This window comes from Anomalospiza imberbis, chromosome 3 (genome assembly GCF_031753505.1).
Source record: "Anomalospiza imberbis isolate Cuckoo-Finch-1a 21T00152 chromosome 3, ASM3175350v1, whole genome shotgun sequence".
Taxonomy (NCBI): domain Eukaryota; kingdom Metazoa; phylum Chordata; class Aves; order Passeriformes; family Viduidae; genus Anomalospiza; species Anomalospiza imberbis.
This window is the reverse complement of record NC_089683.1, coordinates 77,615,228-77,638,097: the sequence shown is the minus strand read 5'-3', so window position 1 is coordinate 77,638,097 and position 22,870 is coordinate 77,615,228. Positions and strand designations below refer to the sequence as shown.

Below are 22,870 nucleotides of genomic sequence, written 5' to 3'. Positions count from 1 at the left end.
CATGGATATCCATTCGAGTTTTTCTAATTCTCACCTGACAACTGCATGTACCTAAAAGAAGCTACAAGCTATCACTGTGCACCCAGAGAAATTTAAATCACCTTTCAAGAAACCCTGAATTTTAAGCACAAATTAATGAAGAGCCTGTGAAGATATAGGAGAGACAAGCTTCATGGTAAGTTTTAATCAAGCAAAAATTTTCTGAACTCTTTGTATTTAAAAAAAATATTGAAAATATACTGTACTATTAAAAGGAAAATGCACTATGGTCTCAATTTTAAACCAGATAAATTAAGTACATAAACATAAAGAAGTATGTCAGCTATTTTGCCTGTATTTCCCTCCTTCATGAGCACAAATGGCAATACATGCTAAAATAATAAAGTTTTAATTGATATATTTTGGTAGGTAAGAACATAACCTAATTCATACAATGCAAACATTTTTTCTGAATACTGCAAGCTTAACATTGCTCTCCCTACTTTTTGTCTTTTGTACAAAGAACAGCAAAAGTAAGTAAGCTTCTTTAGAAATGCTATCAAGAAACTGAGTTGGTACAATCACTATTTATATTTCCTTACCTAACACAGATATATTCATTCATCAAAATCTTTCATTAGCAGTACATATTGATCTGGGGATCATTTAAACAGGGTCATATAAGTACAGCATAAGAGCAGTACAAAGTTTATGTACAATGAAAAATCCCTCATGTATTAGGAAGCCCACTTGCTTTTAACTCTCAAAGAAAACCCACACCCGGAGACACAATATACAGGAGACTCAATACAGAAACACAGCTAAGTGAACTTAAAATCATGAGAGAAATGTTAGTTATTGACACTCCAGTGCAATTTGCTTGAGTACAGAAAAAGCACACAGAAGAACCATACTAATAAAAGTGCGCAAACTGAAGAGCAAAACAATTGTACACAAATAATTGCATTGTAATATCTTTCTGGTTCCTTATTTTGTTTCAAATGCTATTTTGGCAAGAACAAAATGGGTCTGGAAAAGAGGTAACTGCCTTTCTGAAACTAAGCAGATGAAAAAATTGTTTTGAACACATTTTTATTTGGCTTCTTATTCACAGTTAAAGGATTCCTCCTTTTGAATATGGTGTTGGATGAAACATGTTTAATCATCTACAACTCCAAAATGGATATAAAGGAAATTCAGCAACAGTCTCAGAAGTGAGAAAACAATACAATCCTTATGTAAGAAGCCTTAATCTGAAGGTTGCAAGCAAGTCACAGGAAACAAACACCTAGCCACAGAGAGTGCCAAGCATGTGCACTCAGCAGCTCTTTCATCTCAAGTGTCACACTGAAAAACCTCAAGTATTTGCTGAAAGGACATACTGGTTCCTACTGGCTTGGAAATCCTCCTGCAAAAAAGCAGTCGGATACCAGATACTTTCACCGGCCCAGCTGCTGAAATTCTCGTTACAGGACGAGCCTGAAAACCTACTCCATGAAAACTTGCTGGTATGTGACTATGATTTTGGATGAGGAAGAATCACTTAGACATACACTTTCAGGGATGCACATTTCCCAAAAGGGAGTGGGAGGGGGTAGAAGATGTAGCAAACCAACAGCAAATGAGACAAGACAATGCACCTCACTTGGACAGCAGATCTCTTCCCTGACTGAACACCGGGAATTCAGAGTTCCCGTACTAGTCCTTCCCGTGGAGCTACTGTGCTTCCCTGGAGAGGGCTGGATTTATGCTAATTTGTACTTGCTTGAAACTGGTGATGACTGAGCTACTCTCTGCACGAGGTTTCCACATCATCAAGGAGCTATCCTTCTGTTTCAGCAATAAGATCAAGCCTACACCTAAAATGTGATTTCTACAAATATGAAATTATCTTTTGATTGTGATATTCACCCTTAATGAATAAACAACTGTAGCATCAGAACATCTTCAGATTCTGTGCTATTTTATATACCACTAGATATCATGTTCCTGAGTTATGCTGTGTCAGATAGAAATGTTTTTGTATAAACACTCCAAAATTTACCCCAGTACAGGAATCTAGGAAGCTTGCTGGCCAGATCTAATGTTTAACAAAAGGTGCTGTAATTTGTGTTATGTGTGATGCTAGACACCAAACAAAATGCAGTTCACCTACTGCTTCCCTGCCACCTCTTTCCAGTCTGCAGACTATCAGCATCACACCTCTTCAGGAATGTGAAGACAAGTGACCTCTACAAAGGCTCCAGCAATAACAAAATAGTATCAGTGACAGTGAAGATGCCCTTTTCATTAAAGACCAGACTAAATGCCTCTCTAGCTTTTCACTAGTCTTGTATAGAAAGCATCAGTATCAAAAGTTTCTTTCACATTCATTTTCACAGAAAGCAATCCCTTTCTCCTGAACTGAGAGCTGAGTGTAACAGATCATATCCTTTGTAGGCTGAACTAGGAACTCTGGTAAAGGTCATGAACAGAAGTCATTCAAACACACCTTCACCACACTCACAAAGCATGCCTGCAATCAGCATACAGTCTTGTATGAGCCATTCAAGCTCACTGTCAGTACTTGAACATCTATGAAAACAGAGTAACAACACCTGCAAGTGACACAAAATGAGAAGGACTGAAATATTAGTTGATACAACAAGTTATTGATAGTAGGGAAAATATAGAGGTATATGCTAGGCACTGTGGAGGACTTATTCATAGCAATTAATGCAATTCCACAAACACAATCTGGAAAAAAAGTTCAAGCTCTGATGGATGCAGCAAACACACACACACAGACAAAACTATCTTACTCTACCAGTAAAAGAATGGAGAACCTGGTGCAGTAATTGCTCCTTATGTCTTTCCAAATTAAAGTAGAGAAAGTCAAAGTTTGGGCTAAGTGGAGAATTGTTCAGAAAACCAGAAGCACTGTCATAAGTACAAAACAGGTATAAAAGGGTATTAGGAAACAGAGTGAAGGAAGACATTAATGAATTAGAGTGGATGACACTTTAGGGTAGATGATTTCTACTAAAGTTTATTTTTTCTATAGTTTATCTACATTAAAACTATATGGGCTTTTAGAGAAAAAGAGAAGGCTAAGGTGATGGTCTAGTTTTCTAACAGTTAAAATCACCGTCTTCACTTTGCAAGACTACAAAATCTGGCCTCCAACTTTCCCCCAGTAGTTCTAAACTTTCCATAATCTTCACCGGTGGCTTTGTGTGGATGTGGTCTGTGGAACTAAGATAACAAAGGCTTGTGTAGACAAGTAGCTCTTGAGGAAAAATACATTTTGCACAGATTACTCAAAACAACATTTCAGAGAGGCTAAGAAAGGAGTCCTAAGTGTCCTTTGAAAACTCTTCACTATATCAACATTGACAAGCATAACTCAGGTTGCTTTATAAATAAAATACTATAGGACTGTGTTAAGAACACTGTGCCATACTTTGACAATAGCAGACTGCTTCCTCTGCAGCCTAAGATGGTGGTAAGGAGAAGTGGAATAAGAAGAAAGTCCTACTTCTCTGTGTACCTCTTGCTTCCCAGCCCTTCCCAACTACTTAACTGCACCAGAGGCAAGAATTCTCCTCCCTGCCTCAGCACCACCTTCATACAAACAAGTAAAATAGCTGAGGGCTCCTCTAAACTCCAAGAAACAAAGGACTGAGGATTACCATGGCCCTGATACTGCCACAAAGCTTTGTTCAGATATTCAGTCCTCACATTGCAAAACCTATAGTTGTACATGGAAGGAATTAGCCTTACTGTATTGTAAGTCAGACAAGATGATGAAACTTGAAGTAGTTCTCAGTTTCCTCTGGTTTTGTTTCTAGGAAGCTCAGTTTTAAGAAGAATCAGTTTCCATCTTGTTTTTGCTGCAGTCACTGAACAGGCATCAGGGTGCCTCTTTCTATGCAAACAAGGGCCTTTTCCTCAGCAGGATCTACAAACTGCAGCCTACATAATGTAACTTTACCTACAGGTGTAATAGCATCCCTTTCATGGCACAACAATAGGTATTAGTACTACTATAATTTATTTATGAAGGCAGATTAGAAGCTAAGTTTGTTGCTTTTAAGGCCCTTGTGCACACATCCACACAACCATGTCATTACTGCCAGGTATTCTGCTTATGCAATGTTCACCTGGTGCAGAGTCAGCAGGAGGCCAGTCTGCCACTCACCCTGGGAGCACAAGAAGCTCATTTCCCCCCAGTACAGTGGCTGCAAGAGGACAAGATAACAACACTGCTCTACTCACAGGCAAATACCTCCACTCAGCATCTCTAAAGAAGCCATGTACCCTGTATGTGTATGTCCCATTCTCACAGTCTAGGCACGTGTCCGAACAGTCCACAGGATCCCAGTAGAGTGTACTTGACCTGGGGTTGCACTTCAACAGCCAAGCAAGCACAGACCGATTTGGGAAGTACAAACCCCTTTCCCACTGCCCAGCAAGCTGAGCAGCCATGTGCACATATGGCGTGAATCCCAAGACAGCCTATTCCTTCTATGTATTTGGCCAACTTTACTAGCTACTGCAGAAAAGCTGTGTGTACCCCCTTGTGGTGGTTTGCTATGACATAAGAGGGAGGAATAAGATGTATTCCCAACTCTTCCAATTCAGGCACTATCAGCATCTATGAGAATTGTGATGCATTCCACACTAAGTGCTTCCTACCTTGGTTCTCTGTCTTTTAGAAGAAGAAACTGAGGACAAAATGTTCCTAAATTATTTAAAAATAAAACCCAAGATTGATTGGTTGCCCAACCTTTGCTCTCATGCCAACTTCCAAGCACACTTATATTTGACATTTTTTTTGTTATCACCCTATTGAGGTTTGCAGTGTTCAATTTCCTTATTAGGGTGCACTCTGTTGATTTCAGTATGAGGGAGTTTATCCGGGTTGTCATTTTACAAAAAGGGGAGTGGGTTAACAGGCAGTTGAACCCACCCATGAATATATATTTGAAGCCAGAAAATAATTTCTGCAATTTAGAAGCCCTAAGATTTTGGTGTGCTGTTTTTATTTTGGGAGGATTATTAGGTTCTTGTGTGTGTGGTTTCTTTTGCTCTTTGTTTGTTTTGGGGTTTTTTTTGTTTGTTTAAACATAAAAGAAGGTGCATAACCCTTACCCATCTTTTGGCTCATTTCAAGACCAACACAGACAAATGTTTGTTCTTTTGAAGCTGGATGTCCACTCTTTGCAACAACTCTCTTCAGTAAAGAACAAGACATACCGAAGGCATAGGACTAGAACTAACCATTATTCTGTACATATTTGTCAAATGGGATAACAGGATCAAACAGGAGGAGTTTATTCATAATAAAGTATGAGAAGTATCTTGGAGATACAAAAGCAACTCAAACCTCAATATGGGGAATGGATAACACACCCTTTGGAAAGCATCCCCAATGCTATTACATATTGGAGTAGGTCAGTAGAGAAGCTAAGCTCACCCTGCTGACTCACAACTGGTTTCAAGAATGGCAATAACTTCTCATCATGAGTTGCTGAAGGCAACTTGGTATACGCCATTATACCTGCTCTGTTTCATTACAAACAAGTTGTTGCTCTAGTTAATCCTTCTGTCAATTCAAACTGGAAACCAGGTTTTTAACTCTTTAACTTGCATTGATAAGAAGTTTGATGTGTGTGGCTTTAGCCTTCTGGGCTGTCAGCAGTTACGGTGAGAAGCTGTAGTGCAGGTGCCAAACTCACAGCAGAGAAGCAGCAGCCTGCACAGCTACCTGTGCTCAACTACCATACCACAGATACTCCATGCAGCCAGTTCATGGCATGAAGCTGCTGTAGGGTCTGAGGCACAAGTCTTATGGAGAGCAACTGAGAGAGAAAAGGAAGATCAGGGGAGACCTTATCATTCACTACAGCTACCTGAAAGGAGGCTGTAGTAAAGTGGGGGTTGGCCTCTTTCCGCAAGTAAAAATTGACAGGACAAGAGGAAATGGATTCAAAGTGCACCCAGAAAGGTTTAGACTGGATATTTGGGATATTGGATATTAACAGGCTGCCCAGGATTTGAGTCATCATCCTTGGAGATATTTTTAAGTTGTGTAGATGTGGCTTCTTAGGGACATGGTTTAGCAGTGCTGAGCTGACAGTTGGACTCAATCATAAGGGTCTTTTCCAACCTTAATGATTCCATGAATACTTTAACTCAAGCTAGTCTGGTTTGATCCATGTGAACAGAGAAGCACCCCAACTCAAGCTGTACTACTCAAGTGAGGACAAGTCATTAATCACAATAGAACTTTAGCTTCCCATACGCATTATGACAGCAGACAGTGCATGAGAAGAAGTGAGAATATTACATTCTTATATTAGGAAGGAGATAGGAAGAAAAAGGGTGTAAAAAAAATACCACTACTTGAAATACAAAAACCCCCAACTTGCCCAAAGAGCACAGCATCAAAGACAAAATAACTCTCCAATTTCATGGAGCCATTTATCTCTACCTTTGACATCAAATGGAAAACAACTGAACTTGCAGGATCTAAGGACAACTGCTGCTCTCATTTCATTTTTCAATTAAACCATGCCTGCTCTATTTCACTCTTCGGTTGACTTGGTGACTCAGGCTGTATCAGGCTCTCAAGGCAACATGATTCTTGTCACCACTGCCAAAGCACATGCCTCTTTATATTCTCCAATGCTGAACCTCATTGTCTCCAATTGTAGGCTGTTTCCATGACTTTCATCAGACTCATACAGATCTGACTTATTAGTCACCACATCAGTGGCCCTCAAAAACACATCCATTTTGTTTAATTGATCTTTAGTTCTTTGAAATAGTTTTTCAAATTAACTATCATTTTTCCCTTTCCAAATATCACTTAGATAAGGGTGACTCATCAAATGCTAGCTTGCTCCGTTGTAAAGCTAAAATAAATGGCTTTAACCTAGACATACTTTGTTCTGAGCATGACTGGGCAAAAACCTCACAACACAATCTATTCCAGTGGCATCAACATCGAACACTAGATCAGCAACCCTGAGTACAAAGCCATCTGCCCCACCAAGGACAAACAAGCATTCAGGATTACTCCCTCTTCCATACTGTCCATTCCATAGATCAGACTAGATTGAGCTAAACTGAAGGATTCAGCCTGAAGACTGTAGAATAGCTGGTATCTCTGCACTAAGTAGCCAAAAGCAAGAATGGACCAGAAGGCATTGCATGAAAAATAATAATATAAACCTATATACAGCTGTACAGTATCTTCTACATGCCATGACTTCAAACATACATTATGCTCCCAGGCAAAAGGTAAAAACCTGGCCAGATTCAATACCACTCTTTGTACATGCAAATGGATAGCACCTGCAAACTCAATGCTTCAGGGACATACACACAGACAGCAAAAAATAAATTTTTCAGAAAGAACATCTTCTCTCCAATTACAGAAAAAATAAAACAGCATGCCCAACTTATTTGGGACTATACACTCTGACGCACTTGAAATTTAAGTCAAAAGTATGTTTTAAAAATATGCTTTGAACCATTGCTCATCAGAGTCACTGATGAAAGAAAAATAAACCCGAGTGGCCCCCAAGTTGAGGCATGTGACAGATTTCTACCTCACAGTTTATTTTGAATACTAACAATGTTCTTCTGTTTCAGGTTCCTAGTAGTAGAAAAGGTTACTTGAAAAAAAAACATTTTGCTGTATTTCTACAGCACAATTGTTAAATGCTGTATTAGAGGGCTGTTTTCCCCAGTATGAAAACATCCATAAGTCACTTAGCATTGACAGGGGCTTCACACTTGAATAATCCTTAGGGAGCAACAAAAAGCATGCATTTTTCAACAGTTTCCTTCTAAGAAAGTACTTTTGAGGTTCAGAAAGGCCCAGGGAAATCTCTCTGGAAGGTGGACACATTTAACAGCACACTCCTAAATACTGAATATGGGTACATTAGCATTTCTATAACAGTTTCTGTAAAGAATTCTCTCTCCTGAAAGTTAATGCAGTTATGTGGAAGTCAGAAGCAGCAGTACAATAAAATTGCTGAAACTGCAACTGTAGCTCTTTAAAACCAAATATATAAGCAAACTGATTCTAACAAGAAAACTGCACATGCTGTGATAATTCACTGTTGTCAGGTGAAGATCCCACTAACAGAACAAATGGGTACAGCTGTCACTCATTCCACTGGAATTACCTGTTTTCATCAAGTGCCATTAAACTGTCACATTTCATAGCAGTTTCAAAGGTCTCCTCTTTCTACAACACCCTGAGCTCATGCTCCCATCTTGCCCTGAAAAATCAGTATCATTGCAAACCCTGCTTCTTTCAAATTATTACAGGCTACCTGCTGTATTCTGCATTATAACTACATGCGTATACTGAATACATACAGATGTAGCTTAAGATCTAAAATCGTATTCAAAGAAAACGCAGTTTATAACTGGCTTTAGAAAAAAGCAGATGAAATAGAAGTTTTTTTCCTTTTTTTCCCGTTATTTCCCAGTCCTGAATAGGATTTGTATGTGAAACATTTAAACCAAGATCATAAACAAAATCATGGGTGATAAAAAGATTGAAAGCATTATTGGAAGTGACTTGTTAACGCTGTAAGCCTATAGATAATCGCTGAACTTGCTGAGATGCATTATTTGGTCAATATTTCTCATTTGGTTTAATGAAACATGATAGATAGCCAAATGAGAGGAAATCTTACTTCAACATATTAAGTCAAGCAAGTATCCCACTATAAAAGAGCAAAACATTTCAGCACAAGAAGACATTTCAACAAGGCATACATCTCTTCATACAAGTGCAGGTGCTGTACGAAGCAGACATGACCTTTATCTAGGCTTTGCAATCCAGAACTTTTCTACCAATTCCATCAAGACAAAATATGAAAATACTTAAACAAAAAAAAAAGAAAAAAAAAGAAAAAAAAAAAAAGAAATCTTACGGCTTGAAATGCAGTAAGCCAGCCTGCAGTTGATCTTCCTGAACAGTTGCTTGTTGATTGGCCAAAGTATAAGTGTAAAGAGTTGAATGAAGTTAATGATCAGTCCTGACACTATAAATATGTAGCAGATCAGAAGGTGGCAAATGAATTGAGACTTCAGAAAGCCAACGATGTCCATGATTTGCTGAGAAAGCAAGAGGATACCTTCAGACACAAAATTCAGAAGACAACCTGCAAAACCAAATAGTATCAGCAGTTACAGAGTGCATTTATTTCTATAGACAGACTTAAAACAAACTTCATGCTTACACTTAAATTAAAGTTAAGTCTACTGTAGGAAAAGACCTGATGTCAGTATTTGCAAAAGTAACAATGTAAAGAGAATACTGTATTTGTGAACCAATTTACATTTTGATTTGGAAACAAATTCTTACATTTCAGTCTTAACTCTGCAAAACCCGTGAGCATATGACTCCACTCCATGGACTACAATACTCTTCTATAAGGTTTTCTTTGATAAAATATGAGAAAATATTTTGGTTTGAACTATACGACAGCTTTGATATGAACCCATATTTTTATTTGAATTGTCTGTACTTCAGGAGACACACACTGTCACCTCTGTAATCTTCAAGAGCAGCTCCAAAGTAACGGCGAGCTTTAGAGCTTGGTTAGGAGATGTGCTTTTCTCTACAAGCTATGCCAGCCATGGTCCCCAAAGAAGAGGTAGCAGCCCCTTAATTCTAGCTTTATTGTCTTCTTCCCCTCTCATACTCAAATAACAGTTGATTTTGGCAAGAAAATAAAAGCTTGGCTAAGCACAATACACACCATTTCTTCAATTATTCCTTGACACTGATTCTGTCAGTTATAATCCATAAACCCAGAAACAAAACATCAATAACAGTACTAACCCGTGACCCAGAAGTGTTTCCAGAAAGGAATCAATCCTAAAGTTACTTATGAAATGTTTTCATAATTTTGGAAAGGTCCAGTCCAACCTCAGCAATTGAGCATTCAAAGGAAATGTCCTCTGCAGAGTATTCTGACCTATCAAATATTGTACTGACCTCCCCCTACCATCACTGCCACCACTGCTAGAATGAACACTCATCTCTCAGTAAACACAACCCTGGTATTCTGCATACAGTTAGATAGGAGGTGCTTCTGCCATCCTGTTCCACTCCTCCACTACTTCCTCCTCTGAGGCATGGAAGAGTTTTCCCAGGGAGGAAGCCCTGAGACAGTATTTCTGAATGTGCCAGTCGCATGCAATAACAAAACAGCAGCCGTCAGCAGCCTAGGGAATTAACTGATGAAAAAAATCTTTATGCCTGTCCTTTTAGTTTATATGAGTCCCCATTATGTGAGGCACTGAGTCTAGATCAGTGACCTGAAACATTTGTTTTACTGCTCTTTGCTGACTCTGCCTGCCACAGCAAAGAGCACATACAAGAATTGCTGCAGAGCCTTCGGAAGTTATTTAGCCAGTTTTTCAACCGCAAGGAAGATGAGGAAAAATTTAAGAAAGAGTATCAGTATTATTGTATAATTTATATAAAGAGTTTATGGCAGTCCCAAGCCTATTATTAGCAGACAAAATGTGCCCTTTTGTTCCCTTTATCTTGCTGTACTATTCAGTACCACAGCTGACACCAGCTGTAGCTCAGAATGGCAGAACAGGCCTCTATTCATTGTAGTAACCACTGTCATGATACTCGTAAAAAGCTTTTCCAGTTTTAACAAACCTTCCTATTAAAGATATGATTCTTAGGGGGGCAGACAATTTACTAGCTCGAGCTTTGATCAAAGGCTTTGTTTTTGAAGGCCAAGCAGAATGAGAAATGTTGTCTAGTAGGAACCACTGCTGTGTTTCTTCTCCAATCCTTCCAATGAACACTCATAAGACAAAGCCAAACAATTAAAAAGGCAGCAACTTTCTTTAAAACAGTGAGAATAGAAGCAACCAGCTACTTGCAAGTGGATGGTTTCAAAGATTCTACAGTGTCTAAAACCCTGATGACTGGGTTTATCCTACTGTCCTTGGCTAAAAATGATCATAAGTTTTTTTGTGCTAGTCTGCCTATTTAATTCTATGCCACAGAATCACACTAGGGTAATTCCCAGGGATCAGTAAGACATGGGATAAAACATAAAAACAGCAGCCACAAATAAAGACCAGAGTACTGCTTACTTAGTGAAGACCTGAAAACTCACTATTTGATATAATCAACATAAATCTACTATAGAAAGCAGCTGACAGATAGACTTAGTAACAAAAACAATCAGTCTTTTTGTCCACCAATTAATCCAGTAATTTTTTTGTTACCTTTTCGTTATGACAGATGCCAAACTTTATTACAATGTTACATTTATGTGAATCATTTACTTCCTGCTGTGTTTTTAAAATAAAACTTCACAGAAATAAAATAAACAAATATTGAGATAACCCTGATAAAACACAATTATTGCATTACAATTTTATTAAGCCACAATGGAATGTCTGAAAGTAATTAATTCCTCACTTTCCTACTTCAGCCATCAAACTTCAATTCAGTAAAGCTTCAGAGAGCTATTTTAAGGCAAATTAGATCTACTTAAGCAGTACCATCCAAAGGCAACTAACCTAACTTGCTTGCAAAAGGAACAAGAAATGAGAGACACTGCTTAAATTCTTTTTTTCCAAAAAGTGGGAACTACACAGAGAAATTTTCTCTTTTGACTACCTATAAAATACGCAACCTAAACACTGTATATGGAATGGCAGCTAAGTTTCTGTTTCTCAGACATAAACTCATAAGATTTTTTTGACTGTCTTCATTGCCCAAACTCCAAGAATGCAATTTATTCTTGGTACAAGTAACAAAAAGAATCAGTCCTGATCTTATGAATGAGGTCTAGAAACATGCGTTTGAGAGTCCACTGAACACCTTACACTTTATCTTTCTAACAGTCCTCCTGGGTAACATCAACATAACACCAGTTTAAGTGATAAAAGAGTCAGGTCTTTAATTCTTAATCCACGATGCTGGTTTAATAAATTAGTGATTTCCTTATAGATAATGACTGAAAATTACAGCAATCTTTTAAAAACAAAAAGGCTAATCAATGCATTTTCTCAGAAGCTATTAAGATCAGAATGCTGCCAAGAAGCTCTCTTCTATCAAACACCCCTTAAAATTAATTAGGAGAAAATGGCTAGCTAGAGCATCTAACCCAGACAGGGTCATTCTTTATAACAGTTTTCCTTTAGACAGAGAACAGAAGACTCAAACCTCAAATGTCTGTTTAGGGACCAAGTCAGCAAGCATCTATTCATGTGACTAAAAGGTCACATGTTCAGGTTTAAAAGTAAATTACATGACTATTCATTCTTATTCTTTTCCCTGCAACTTCCATTCTTCAGCAAGATCCACTGTGTTTTCTACTTCAACTACTTTCAGCATTTCCTTCTGCTTAGACTAACTGACCAGGAGGACACAGAAGTTATATGCCAGCAGAGGCTGCTCCCAATGAACAGTTCTATTTCATACTTCCAAGTCAGTAAGTGTTTTGAGACTACAACAAGAGATTTCACAAAGAACATAACTGCACTTTTAGAGAAAGCACACTAATGAAGCAAAAAACTGTCACCCACTATTTCCAAAGTTCTGTAGTATAGAGACTTAATGGAGTGTGGAAATCAACATGGTGTGTATCTGACAGCATCTAGATTGAGCTGGTACCACCCACTTAGAAACAGAGGCAAGTCAGCACTCTACCTCTTTTTTTTCAGTATATATTTCAAGCTTAAATGAAAGTTTTCACTTTTATCTAGTCTTTGATTCAGTCTTCAAATGCTTTGTTGCAAGTTAAAAACAACCAACCAGATGATGATGATGTTGCCTATTCTTGCATTTTGTCATCTAAACCAGATTCTTGAATGGATGACTTACAAAGACTATTATGAAAATATGCTCAGGTCAGATTAAACAGTTTCAGTAGTGCCTTTTAAGTCAATATCAGTTGGCAACAAAACCCCTGTATTTGGACTGGTGAGGCCACAATTGAGTACTGCATCCACTACTGAGCCCCTCACTACAAGACAGACATTGAGGTGCTGGAGCACATACACAGAAGGGCAATGGAGCTGGTGAAGGGTCAGGAGCCTAAGTCCTGTGAGGAGTGGCTGAAGGAGCTGGAGGTGTTTAGCATGGAGAAAAGGAGACTCAGGAGTGACCTCATCACTCTCTACAACTCCCTAAAGGAGGGTGCAGCCAGGTGGGGCCAGCCTCTTCTCCCAGGCAACCAGAGACAGGACAGGAGGACACAGTCTTCAGCTAGGTGAGGGGAGGTTCAGGTTGGACATCAAGAGGAATTTCTTCACAGAAAGGGTGATTAGACATTAGAATGGGCTGCCCAGAGAGGTGGTGGAGTCACTGACCTTGGAGGTGTTTAAAAGAAAGACTGGACCTAGCACTCAGTGCCATGGTCTGGATGACATGGTGGTGTTCTGTCACAGATTGGACTCGACCTCTGAGGTCTTTTCCAACCTCACTGATTCTGTGAAAAGAGCACAGGCAGCAGCAGTGCATATACATCAGAGTGTATTTTAACAGCGCTGCTGTACATGAAATACATACACAAAGCAAGTCACAGGAAGCCGCTGTGCTCTTCTCTTTTGGTCAGTGAGCATCAAACTAGTAAAAGTGAGGTTACATCCATGCATGTATTCATCTGCAAGGAGACTGTATCTGTACACGCCACACCAAATATCTATTTGCCTCATGCTTAATTAGGGTTTGAATCACTTTCCACCTCCCCAAAAGGCAACTACTAGATCATTCTTTCACTGCCCTTCTTTGTAATCAGCTGATGATAAGTTGTATTAAACTTCCAAGTAAAGTCTGTTGTGACCATGATGGCAACTGGTGAATGATCCTGCTGTCCTTACCTCAATGCACAAACTTTTTTGTCCTATTTTCTTCCCTTGTCCTGCTGAGGAAGGGGAGTGAGGGAACAGTTTGATGTAAACCAAGTCAGCCAAGGTCAACCCACCACAATTTCTCCAAAAATTCCCAAACTGGGAAATAACTTGAGCATATCTTACGACTTTTCTAAATTAAGAGAACTTAGGAATGCTTTTAGATTTTTATAAGGAGTCCTGCATTCCTGAACTTCACATTGTTACAACAGAGAGATCAGTCAGTCTGGCTGTTTCAAAAGCTGAAGAATGCATATTGTCTACCAGCAAGATTTAGAATTTCAAATTTATATACTTGCTATAAAACTGTTTATCTTCTAGTGAGCAGAGAGATAATTTGCATAACAGAGTGTAAACTGAAGAAATAGAAGTAATAATCTGTGAGTTTTCAAATGGTTATCACAGTATAATGCTTCCCCCTTCTCCCTTTTAAGTCTTCTTCCTGCTGTGATCTAATATAGGGAAAACAGCTACACAAACTCTGCATGCCTGCCAGGACACAAGTCCACTGTGTACACATACCTTACTTGCAAAATGCATAGCAGAGCTCCTGTTAGACTCAATGTTTATCCAGCAAGGTGAGGAGGATGACAGCAGTTTGAGAGAGGCATGCACAGTCTGGGAAGGAGTGGGAAAGATGGGGAGCAACTGCCCAAGTTCTGGCGAGAAGCAGTTCAGTCTTGCTCCTTTTTCCAGAAGCATGAAACATTCAGGGAGAAGGGAGATGAACTTAAACACGTATCAATATAAAACTCCTTGGAGATGCAACGTTTAGAGACTGCAGCGCTTGATGCTGAGAGGAGGTATTTATTTGGAAAGAATAAACCCCTTGAAGTTAAGCACTTCTGTTCCAAGCTTCTAAAGAGATCCTCAAAAAATATGTGAGGGTGAAGTACATCAGTTATCTCAGGTGCAGAACAAGAAGTTCACAAAAATAGGACTGGAAGGCAAGTTGCTTCTTTCCAAACTGCTAAGTTTTGCTGTTCAACTGTTTCCCACACAGATTTCTGTACTTTAATACATTCATATATATATACACATATAAATATATATAAAGCACAATGATCTGCAATTTGCTTGGGAAAAAATAAAATAAAGAGCTGCATTAAGATAGTCAAGATATAGATGAGTTTATCAGCATTCAGTCTGAGAGTTCAGTCCTGGGGACCACTGAGTCCCTCTGTTTCCTTTTTTACTTCATTACTTTAACTAAAAAGTCACTTGCACTGACAACAAGGGCAGGACCACACACAAGTAAAATTTAGGGACTAAGCAAGACAGCAGGACTAAACAGTAAAAAAATGACAAGAAAGTATACTACGAATCTAAGCAGGATGTGGGCTATGCTGTCACACTAACAAAAGCAACCTGGATAGTTCCTCAAAAATAACTGAGGTGAATAACCACAAAGGGTGTAGGACATGCAACTATATCACATGCTCACAGATAATTTAATATTTGTTTTCATGGACAACATTAAGTGCTTAATCAAAGGTAACCAGACACACATGTTACTGTCATCTGGCACTCTATAAAAAACAAGCCCCCACAAACATGCTTCCACAAAGTCACTTCAGTGACTTATGGTACTCTGCAAAAGTACAGGTGGTTTGTTAAATTACTGATTCTGAATGTTTGCAACAGACAAAGCCTTAGCAAATATAAACACACCTATGGATGTCTGTAAGTAGAGATGCGTTTGCATTTGCGATGTATGAAATGTTGAAATTTTGTACAGAACAGTCACGGGCCAATTGGGGTAACTGTTCATTTGAAGTACACAGATCAGAGTCAGTCTAGTTAGGGCACTGATCCTCAAAGCACAGCCTAAGAAAAATCTCTCAAGGGTGAGATCCACACCATCACTCCTTACACAGGAAATTAACACATTAAAAACTAAAGAGGCAGCAGAGGCAGTACAGCAGGATGTTGCCACCTGCATTGTAATACTTAGCATCAAGGGCACACTGATCACCTCGACACTGGGCATTTCAGGAACAGATAGTAGCTGATAGTAGTAGGAACAAGAGTAGCTACTGAGTTCTTCAGTGGTTATTATAAAAATATTTCTTTTAAAAGAGCCCAAATAAATGAGGGTATGGAAGAAGGCTGACAAAGGATTATTCAGGAGCTGGTAAAAAAACAGGACTGCTTTTAAAAATTGTCCTGGGAGTCCAAACATTCTCTTGATAAGAGATAAGCTTTGGAAAGAAGGCCACTCCTATGAAGACTCATAGCTTATGCCACTGATTGCCCTCATCTTTTTTTAAGAACTATAAATTACATTCACAGCAACACAAAGAGTCAGCACAAGGTACAGGAACTGCTTATACAGTCTCAACAGCCAAAATACTTTCCCCGCATCCAAACCACATTTAGGTGTGAGACAACACAGAAACATGGATCACATTTACTTCAAAGCTTCAAATATTTAATCCTCCTCCTATTCTTACCCACAATGAGTTGCAAAGTTGGATTACAAAAGTATCACCTCTTAACTCCAGTTCTGCAACAGACAAATACACCTCTAACACGTAAGCAGTTGTATCCAAGCAGAAGAGTTTCATATCCTCTCAGCAGACTTAGTAACATGAGAAAGTCCATTTCTCTATGCAAGATCAAATCCTTCATGTATATAGGATTAGAAAGCAGTTATGGATTTTTTTGATTTTTTCCTGTACTTATCCATCCCATTTGATAGGAAAAGCTACAGCCATTCAGAAGACACTAATGAAATAAACCTGGAAAGATCCCTGTTGCTGCTCCCCTTTTCCCTCGCCTGGTAGAGAGCTTGTGAAAGTTACATGGTAAATCCACAGAACAGCCAACAGCAGAACCACAACCTGCCACTTCCCCAGGCTCCAGCTTTCAACACAAAATGGTACTCTTCATACTCCTTTATTTGCCTTCTTGCCCACCCTCATACTTGCCTCGCAACACCTTTTTAAAGGCCACACATAGAGAGCAGAGATGGAATGGACACATCCCACAAGGACCTTCAGCAGAAGCAGATGATGCAATAGGTATAAATGCTCCCGTACAACCCAGGATGTATATGCTGATCTAATGCACTCTGCTTTCCCTTCCTTCCTCCATTCCTCAAGAAGTGCAAGTCAAGTATTCAGCAACTTGTATGGTTCTGTACCACAAACTACAAGTTACAACTTTAGCACCAAGTGGGCAGTATTACGTACGTGTGCACACAAATATAGGTCTTTCCTATTATTCTTACCCTTAGAGGGAATTAAAGGCATTGACAAATGCTACAAAGACATCAATTGGAAGATAAAAATCATCAGCACTGGGAAAAGGGTAACTTTCTTTCCTCGCTTCCATATAAAGACCTCTTTATATTTTCTGATATTGTGATTTACATTTTAGTAATTTTGGGCAATGTCTTTCCTAGGAGTCTAATTCCTAGCTCATGCGGCTTTGTTGTTTTGTTTATTAAAAAAAAAAAAAAAAACAAAACAGAAAGTGCAACTACAGAATAATATAGAATTTGTAGCAGCAAGACTCTTAAAAAAAAATTGTGGCAGAGATTGGGCATAAGTCAATGAGCTGAGAACCACGGTGACAGCACTGCTGGTTTCAAGTGCAACTTCCACCACTGAACTGTGGGCCAGTAACAAGTTTTCTAGTGTCCCCAAAACCCCAGTATGACAACTTCTAATGTGGTGCCTCTCTCTGAGCAGCTGTATGGCCCCTGCTGGAGACAACTATGTTCTCCTGCCTGGTCCTGGGTCTAAGCCCTGCTGCCCATGCTGCCACAGATACCACAGGTACATGGCACAGACGACATTCTTTGTGCCACAGTATGAGCCAACAGCACTGACCTCCATGAAGGAATCCAAAATCTTCCAGTACAAATCACAAGATATTGTTAACCGTGCTGGAAACAAGAAGTGCCATTACCTGATTACAGCTCTAAGTGAGCTGCTAGGTTTTTGTATCTTCTGTGACAGGAGACAGTCTCCTTCAGCTAAGCCATTTGCATATATTTAATTAATATGAAGAAACATTAGTATGCTCTTTGAATACTAAGGAAACATCAAACAGAAAAAGACTCACAGGCCTTCTTTTAACCTTTAAGTATTGATTTAATTTGTCTGTATTCTATCATATGATGCTGTAAACTATAAAGTAGCTGAATCTCTCCTTTATGAAAATCACATCCCAAAACTGGAAATGACAATGAAAACAAAAGATGCAGCCACACCAAGACAGAGATACACAGGATATTAGTACTTATTCATTAAATACTGTTCAATGATTCTTTTTGTAGAAAATAGTTTAACTGAAGAATGAAGCTTCCAGATTTATTATTCAAATAAAACCAACTCCTGCCCCAAAGAGCTAACACCCAATACTTAAAACATCTTATAGCTGAGATCTGGGTGGCATGGTTCCAAAAAATAAGATGCCAGCTTCAAAGAAAGGCTCAGATGCACCTACACAGGAAACAACCAGATATCCAGATGCCAGGTAAAAACCCAAATAAACATGGTGACAGCTTTACCCACATATCAGCAGTCCCATTCTACATCAGTTTTCACTCACCTCTGCCTTACGAGCGTCCAGAACTATTTTGCCACAGCATGAACTAGGAATACTTTTAGCCTCCTCATTCTGTCTGACCATCAGTCCCCTAACAGCCTGATTTAATTTGAGAACTTCAGAGAATAAAAGCCTTTATCACAGGCACCAGTAATAAAGGGAGGTTTCATTTTGGACCCGATTCAAACACGCCAGAAGAAATCTCTCAACAAGTTTCAATTGTCTTTGTTGTTTAGCAAACATTGCGACTCTAAAACAGCCAAATGCGACATAACTAATTAATGATCCTGTATTTTCAGCACCTACAGCCAGGGCTAGTCAAGACCACCTTAAACATCCAGCAAGATCATTCAGAGAGAGTGTTTGATCTGACTGCATTTACTTTACTGGATGGCAAGTGTGCAGATGTTAACAGCCCCTAAATATGCAGCTAAGAATCCAGGAACATTTCTATAAATTTTGCATTCAATTAAGCATTAAATACATAAACACCTACCTGGATTTTCTACAGCATCACTGAACAACTGCATGTACCCTTGTCCTTTTAAAAGCCTGGCTTTGAGTATTTCTCCTGCTACCTTTAAATATTTTTGAGATACTTTTACAAGGCTTAAATTCAAAATGAAGCTTTTTTCTGTCTGGGGTGAAATGCAATATTTATGCACACACTCAGAGGCACAGACATGTAAAAACCATACAGTGAGACAGGATCACAGAATTAACCCCTTACCAATCACCTGTGACTTGAAGGGGGGAACCTCATAAATGATTCAAGTGCAATTGTAGTCTGCTTGCAGGCAGAATGCTTCAAGACCTTTCAGAAGTACAAAGCAGTATCTGCAGTAATAGTATTTTCCAAAATGCTCAGAAACATGGTAAGAAGCAGCAAACTACAATGTCTGACAACACGGATAACATGGAGACGGTGAGAGAAGCAGGAGAGAGTTTTAATTTCACAAAGTAGCTGTCACTTGAAATCATGTGCCATTTCCACATATAGACTTCCCCCAAATATATTTATTTCCCTGTCTTTAACAGCAGGTGTTGAGTTTCTGATAGGTGAAAAAAACCTGCATTATCTGCCAACCGAACCAGCATGGACAAACCTATACATCCACCTGGATCCTGCTGGGAAACTGCCACTGAAATTTAACTTTGTTGGTCCAATTAAAAGGCAACCTAGTGCACATCAGTGGCTTTTCAGATGTTAATAAACAGTCCCACGCACAACTGAAATCAGTGTGCTTGTCTTTGCCTGCAACTCCTAACCTTCTGGCAAGTAAACCTTCTCTCAGTGACCTCTATCTCTGACTCCTTTCCAGCCTAGAACTGGTTAATTACCTTTCACTTTTCCTGTTATTTATGCTACAGGAGAAACCTCAAGCCAGCTCAGCCCTTTTGCAAGAAGCAGAAAATTATTTCAGTGTAAAGCTCTTTGTGGCAGAATATAACATGACAGACAGAAGAGAAGAATGTCAAGACAGTGGCGTAAGCAAAAAGGCTTTAAGTTCAAGCTGAAGAACAGACCATTAGCAGGACCATAACCCAGCATCTCCTGGTGGGCTCACTACAGTTGTTACACTGCTCTGCTCGGTTCTTAACACATAGCTTACATGCCTTTTCAGCAAATCCATTACAGCTATCATATTTTTGTCACATTATCAAAGAGGGGTCTTTGCAGCATCTTCATCCTTGCCACAACACACAGTTACTCTCATTCATTTCCATTTCATCCTTCTCTGACCTTTCCTTGGACCCTATCTCCTTTCTAGTTTGAGGCACTGGAGGAAGACAGGGGAAAAGCATGAAAACAAAGTGAGTCAGCAGTTTCTGAGGAGCACACAAGCATTAGTCAGAGCTGATCAGGGTACTCACCACAGTCAGATGTGAATGAGCCCAAGACCACCAAACAACAGACTGGTGAGCAAACTTTCCCAAACACCTCAAAATGAGTCACTGGGCAAGGTCACCCCACAGATAAAGCACTTCAGGGAAAAAACACACTCTCGGCTGCTACATACCAGTGCTGAAAGGCAACAATGCACACAGGGTACTCTTGTCACATTTCTACTTCCTTTACAAAATGCCCACTGCATTCAGTACAGCTGAATCAAGCACACCTGATGAGATAGCTGCCTTGACTGGAATAATGTTCTCCCTAACAAGCGAGGCCCACAGTTGCAAAAGCTTTTCCTGAGTAAAATACATGCACAATGCCTTATTACACACTGTTGCCCTCCTGCTCCCTTATCAGGACACACTGACAGCAGTAGTAGTGATTATATCAGTTAGGGCAGTGTTGTTCCACATCATACAGTGAAAATCTGAATTCTTAAAATTTAAGACCAAATTTCCAATACAAGGTCTAAGGGCCCCAAATGCTCATTTGCAACACAAGAATAGTACCTTGCTACTCTCAGCACAGCTGTGACAGTGTCTTCCTGCAAAAAGAGATTTGAAGGGGTATTGTTCCCAGTCTTCACCTTCAAGCAATAAAATCAAGGGTACACAACAGAAAAAACAATCCACTCCTTTCAGCAGGGCAGAGTACAGCTGTAGGATTCTCATCCATCATCTGCAAGAGGCCTCTTCTCCTACAAAACTCCTGTCTTTTATGGTACAGTAAGTCCATTAAACTGTGAGTGATGTAAAACCATCACTCCAGGAGAGCACACCTCACTCAAGAGAGATGAACAGTGCTTCAGCACCTCTGCATTTGCACTGGACAGAGCAAGACTTACTGCAGAAACAACCTCCCCACCAAAATGACAACCTACTGAGTTTCAAGAAACATAGTTAATTTCTGTACTCTGGGCACAGCATTCTCTGTTCTGTGACTGTGAGCAAGTGCTAACCTCTCTGTACAGTTTCTCCACTCCTAAAAAACATTACTTCCACATTGTTGTGAGGCACTTACTAAAATCTGTTAAAGTGCTTGCCAACAACACAACTAAACTTTACTTAAGAGCAACCTTTATCCATAAGCAGCTTGCAATATATTCTCTCTTCTCTGCAGGCTTCCCAATATATTCTTTCACATGAAACCCGGCCCTGTCATCCATAAAACAGAGTTAAAGTTTCATTTTTTAATACAGCTTATTCAGGCATTGTTAATGCAAAACATTAATAGGGAAGAGGACAGCTACACATAACATTTACACTAATTTCTAAAGTGAATAAATATATGTTTTAATCTATAGTGTTTGGAAAATCACAGCATTGTATAAGATATAAGTAGATACAGAAAGAAAATGACAGCAAACATTTAGAGCACATCAACTCATTCCACTGATCCATGCAGTCATTACGCAGAAGTAGTCCTGGCATATATAAACAGACCTCTGTATGTCTACACCAATCTTACTCTTCACACGAAAGGTTGGAGGAAAAAAAAAAAAAGGCTGCAAATTTCAGCTTAAGTTGTTTCACAACAGTTTCTCTACTCCAGCAGGCTTAATTCTTTTGCTACTCACTCTAGTGTGAAGTCATTATCAGTACAAGCTGAGGCTACAATCGCCTGGTACAACTTCCTGGGCCGGAGGCATCAGTGTTTTTAAATATATGCTTGGGTTTTTTTGTTTCAGAGTTTCTGGCATCCTTCTACCTTCTTGTAAAGCATTTTCAGTTTTCGTGTAGCAGCAAGGTTGCTCTCTCCCACACAAGTACCTGTATAAGGTATATCATTCTTAGATGTCTGCACAGGGACTTAAAACACGACTTTTAGAAATGCGTAACAAAGATAAGGACCAGAAGTCTTGGTGTGACATTGCTGAAACAGACTCTTTCATGGGTTGTCTTTTCAGCCATTCCAGTGAGTGCTCACTTGTTGAAATAAATGCTAAAAAGCATTACTTGTTTTTTTAAATAATGTTCACCACATGGTATCAGCCGACACACCTTAACTCAGTTCGCGGCCATTATTTAATTCGGCTTAAACACCTTTATGAACAGACGCCGATAGGCATAAGGCAGAGCTCCTACAACACGTGAGCACGTCACCAGGGTGGCAGCCTGCCCCTCTCCCCGCCTCAGCTCACGGACTCCCGGGTACGGCGGACGGAGCAGCTGCCACGACCGACCCGCGCTGTCCGCCCGCCCCGGACCCCGCCGCGCTCGCTCGCTCGCTGCGGAGCGGCGCCTTCGGGGAGGCGGCAGCGAGCGGGCGATGGCACCCGCCCGTTCCCGGGGCAACCGCACCGCCCGCCCCATCCCCGGCCACCGCCAGCCGCGCCGAGCGGCCAACACCGAAGGGAAAGTGGAAGGCGCGGCACCCCCTCCCGGCGCGGCAGAGCGGGGCTCGGCGGGGCCGGGCCGCCGTAGCTCCGCCGTTTCCACGGAAACCCCGGCGCGGGCAGAGCTCGCCACACAAAGGGGGCTCGCAGGCGGCAGGAAAATTCTCGGCGGCCGCGGGAGAAACGGCGCGGGTCCG

General features: G+C 40.0%; 1 protein-coding gene across 2 annotated transcripts in view; it reads right to left on the bottom strand.

Moving 5' to 3' along the window:
- AGPAT4 (1-acylglycerol-3-phosphate O-acyltransferase 4) overlaps positions 1-22,870 on the bottom strand; it is a 70,459-nt gene that overhangs the window by 47,120 nt on the left and 469 nt on the right. Inside the window, exon 2 of one of the 2 annotated variants that reach the window (XM_068185241.1) lies at positions 8,922-9,152. The exons of the other annotated variant lie outside the window; for it this stretch is intronic. Coding sequence (XP_068041342.1) covers positions 8,922-9,099 — 178 coding nt within the window. The 5' untranslated portion in view covers positions 9,100-9,152. The remainder of the gene's footprint in view (positions 1-8,921; positions 9,153-22,870) is intronic. 2 annotated transcript variants of the gene reach the window in all.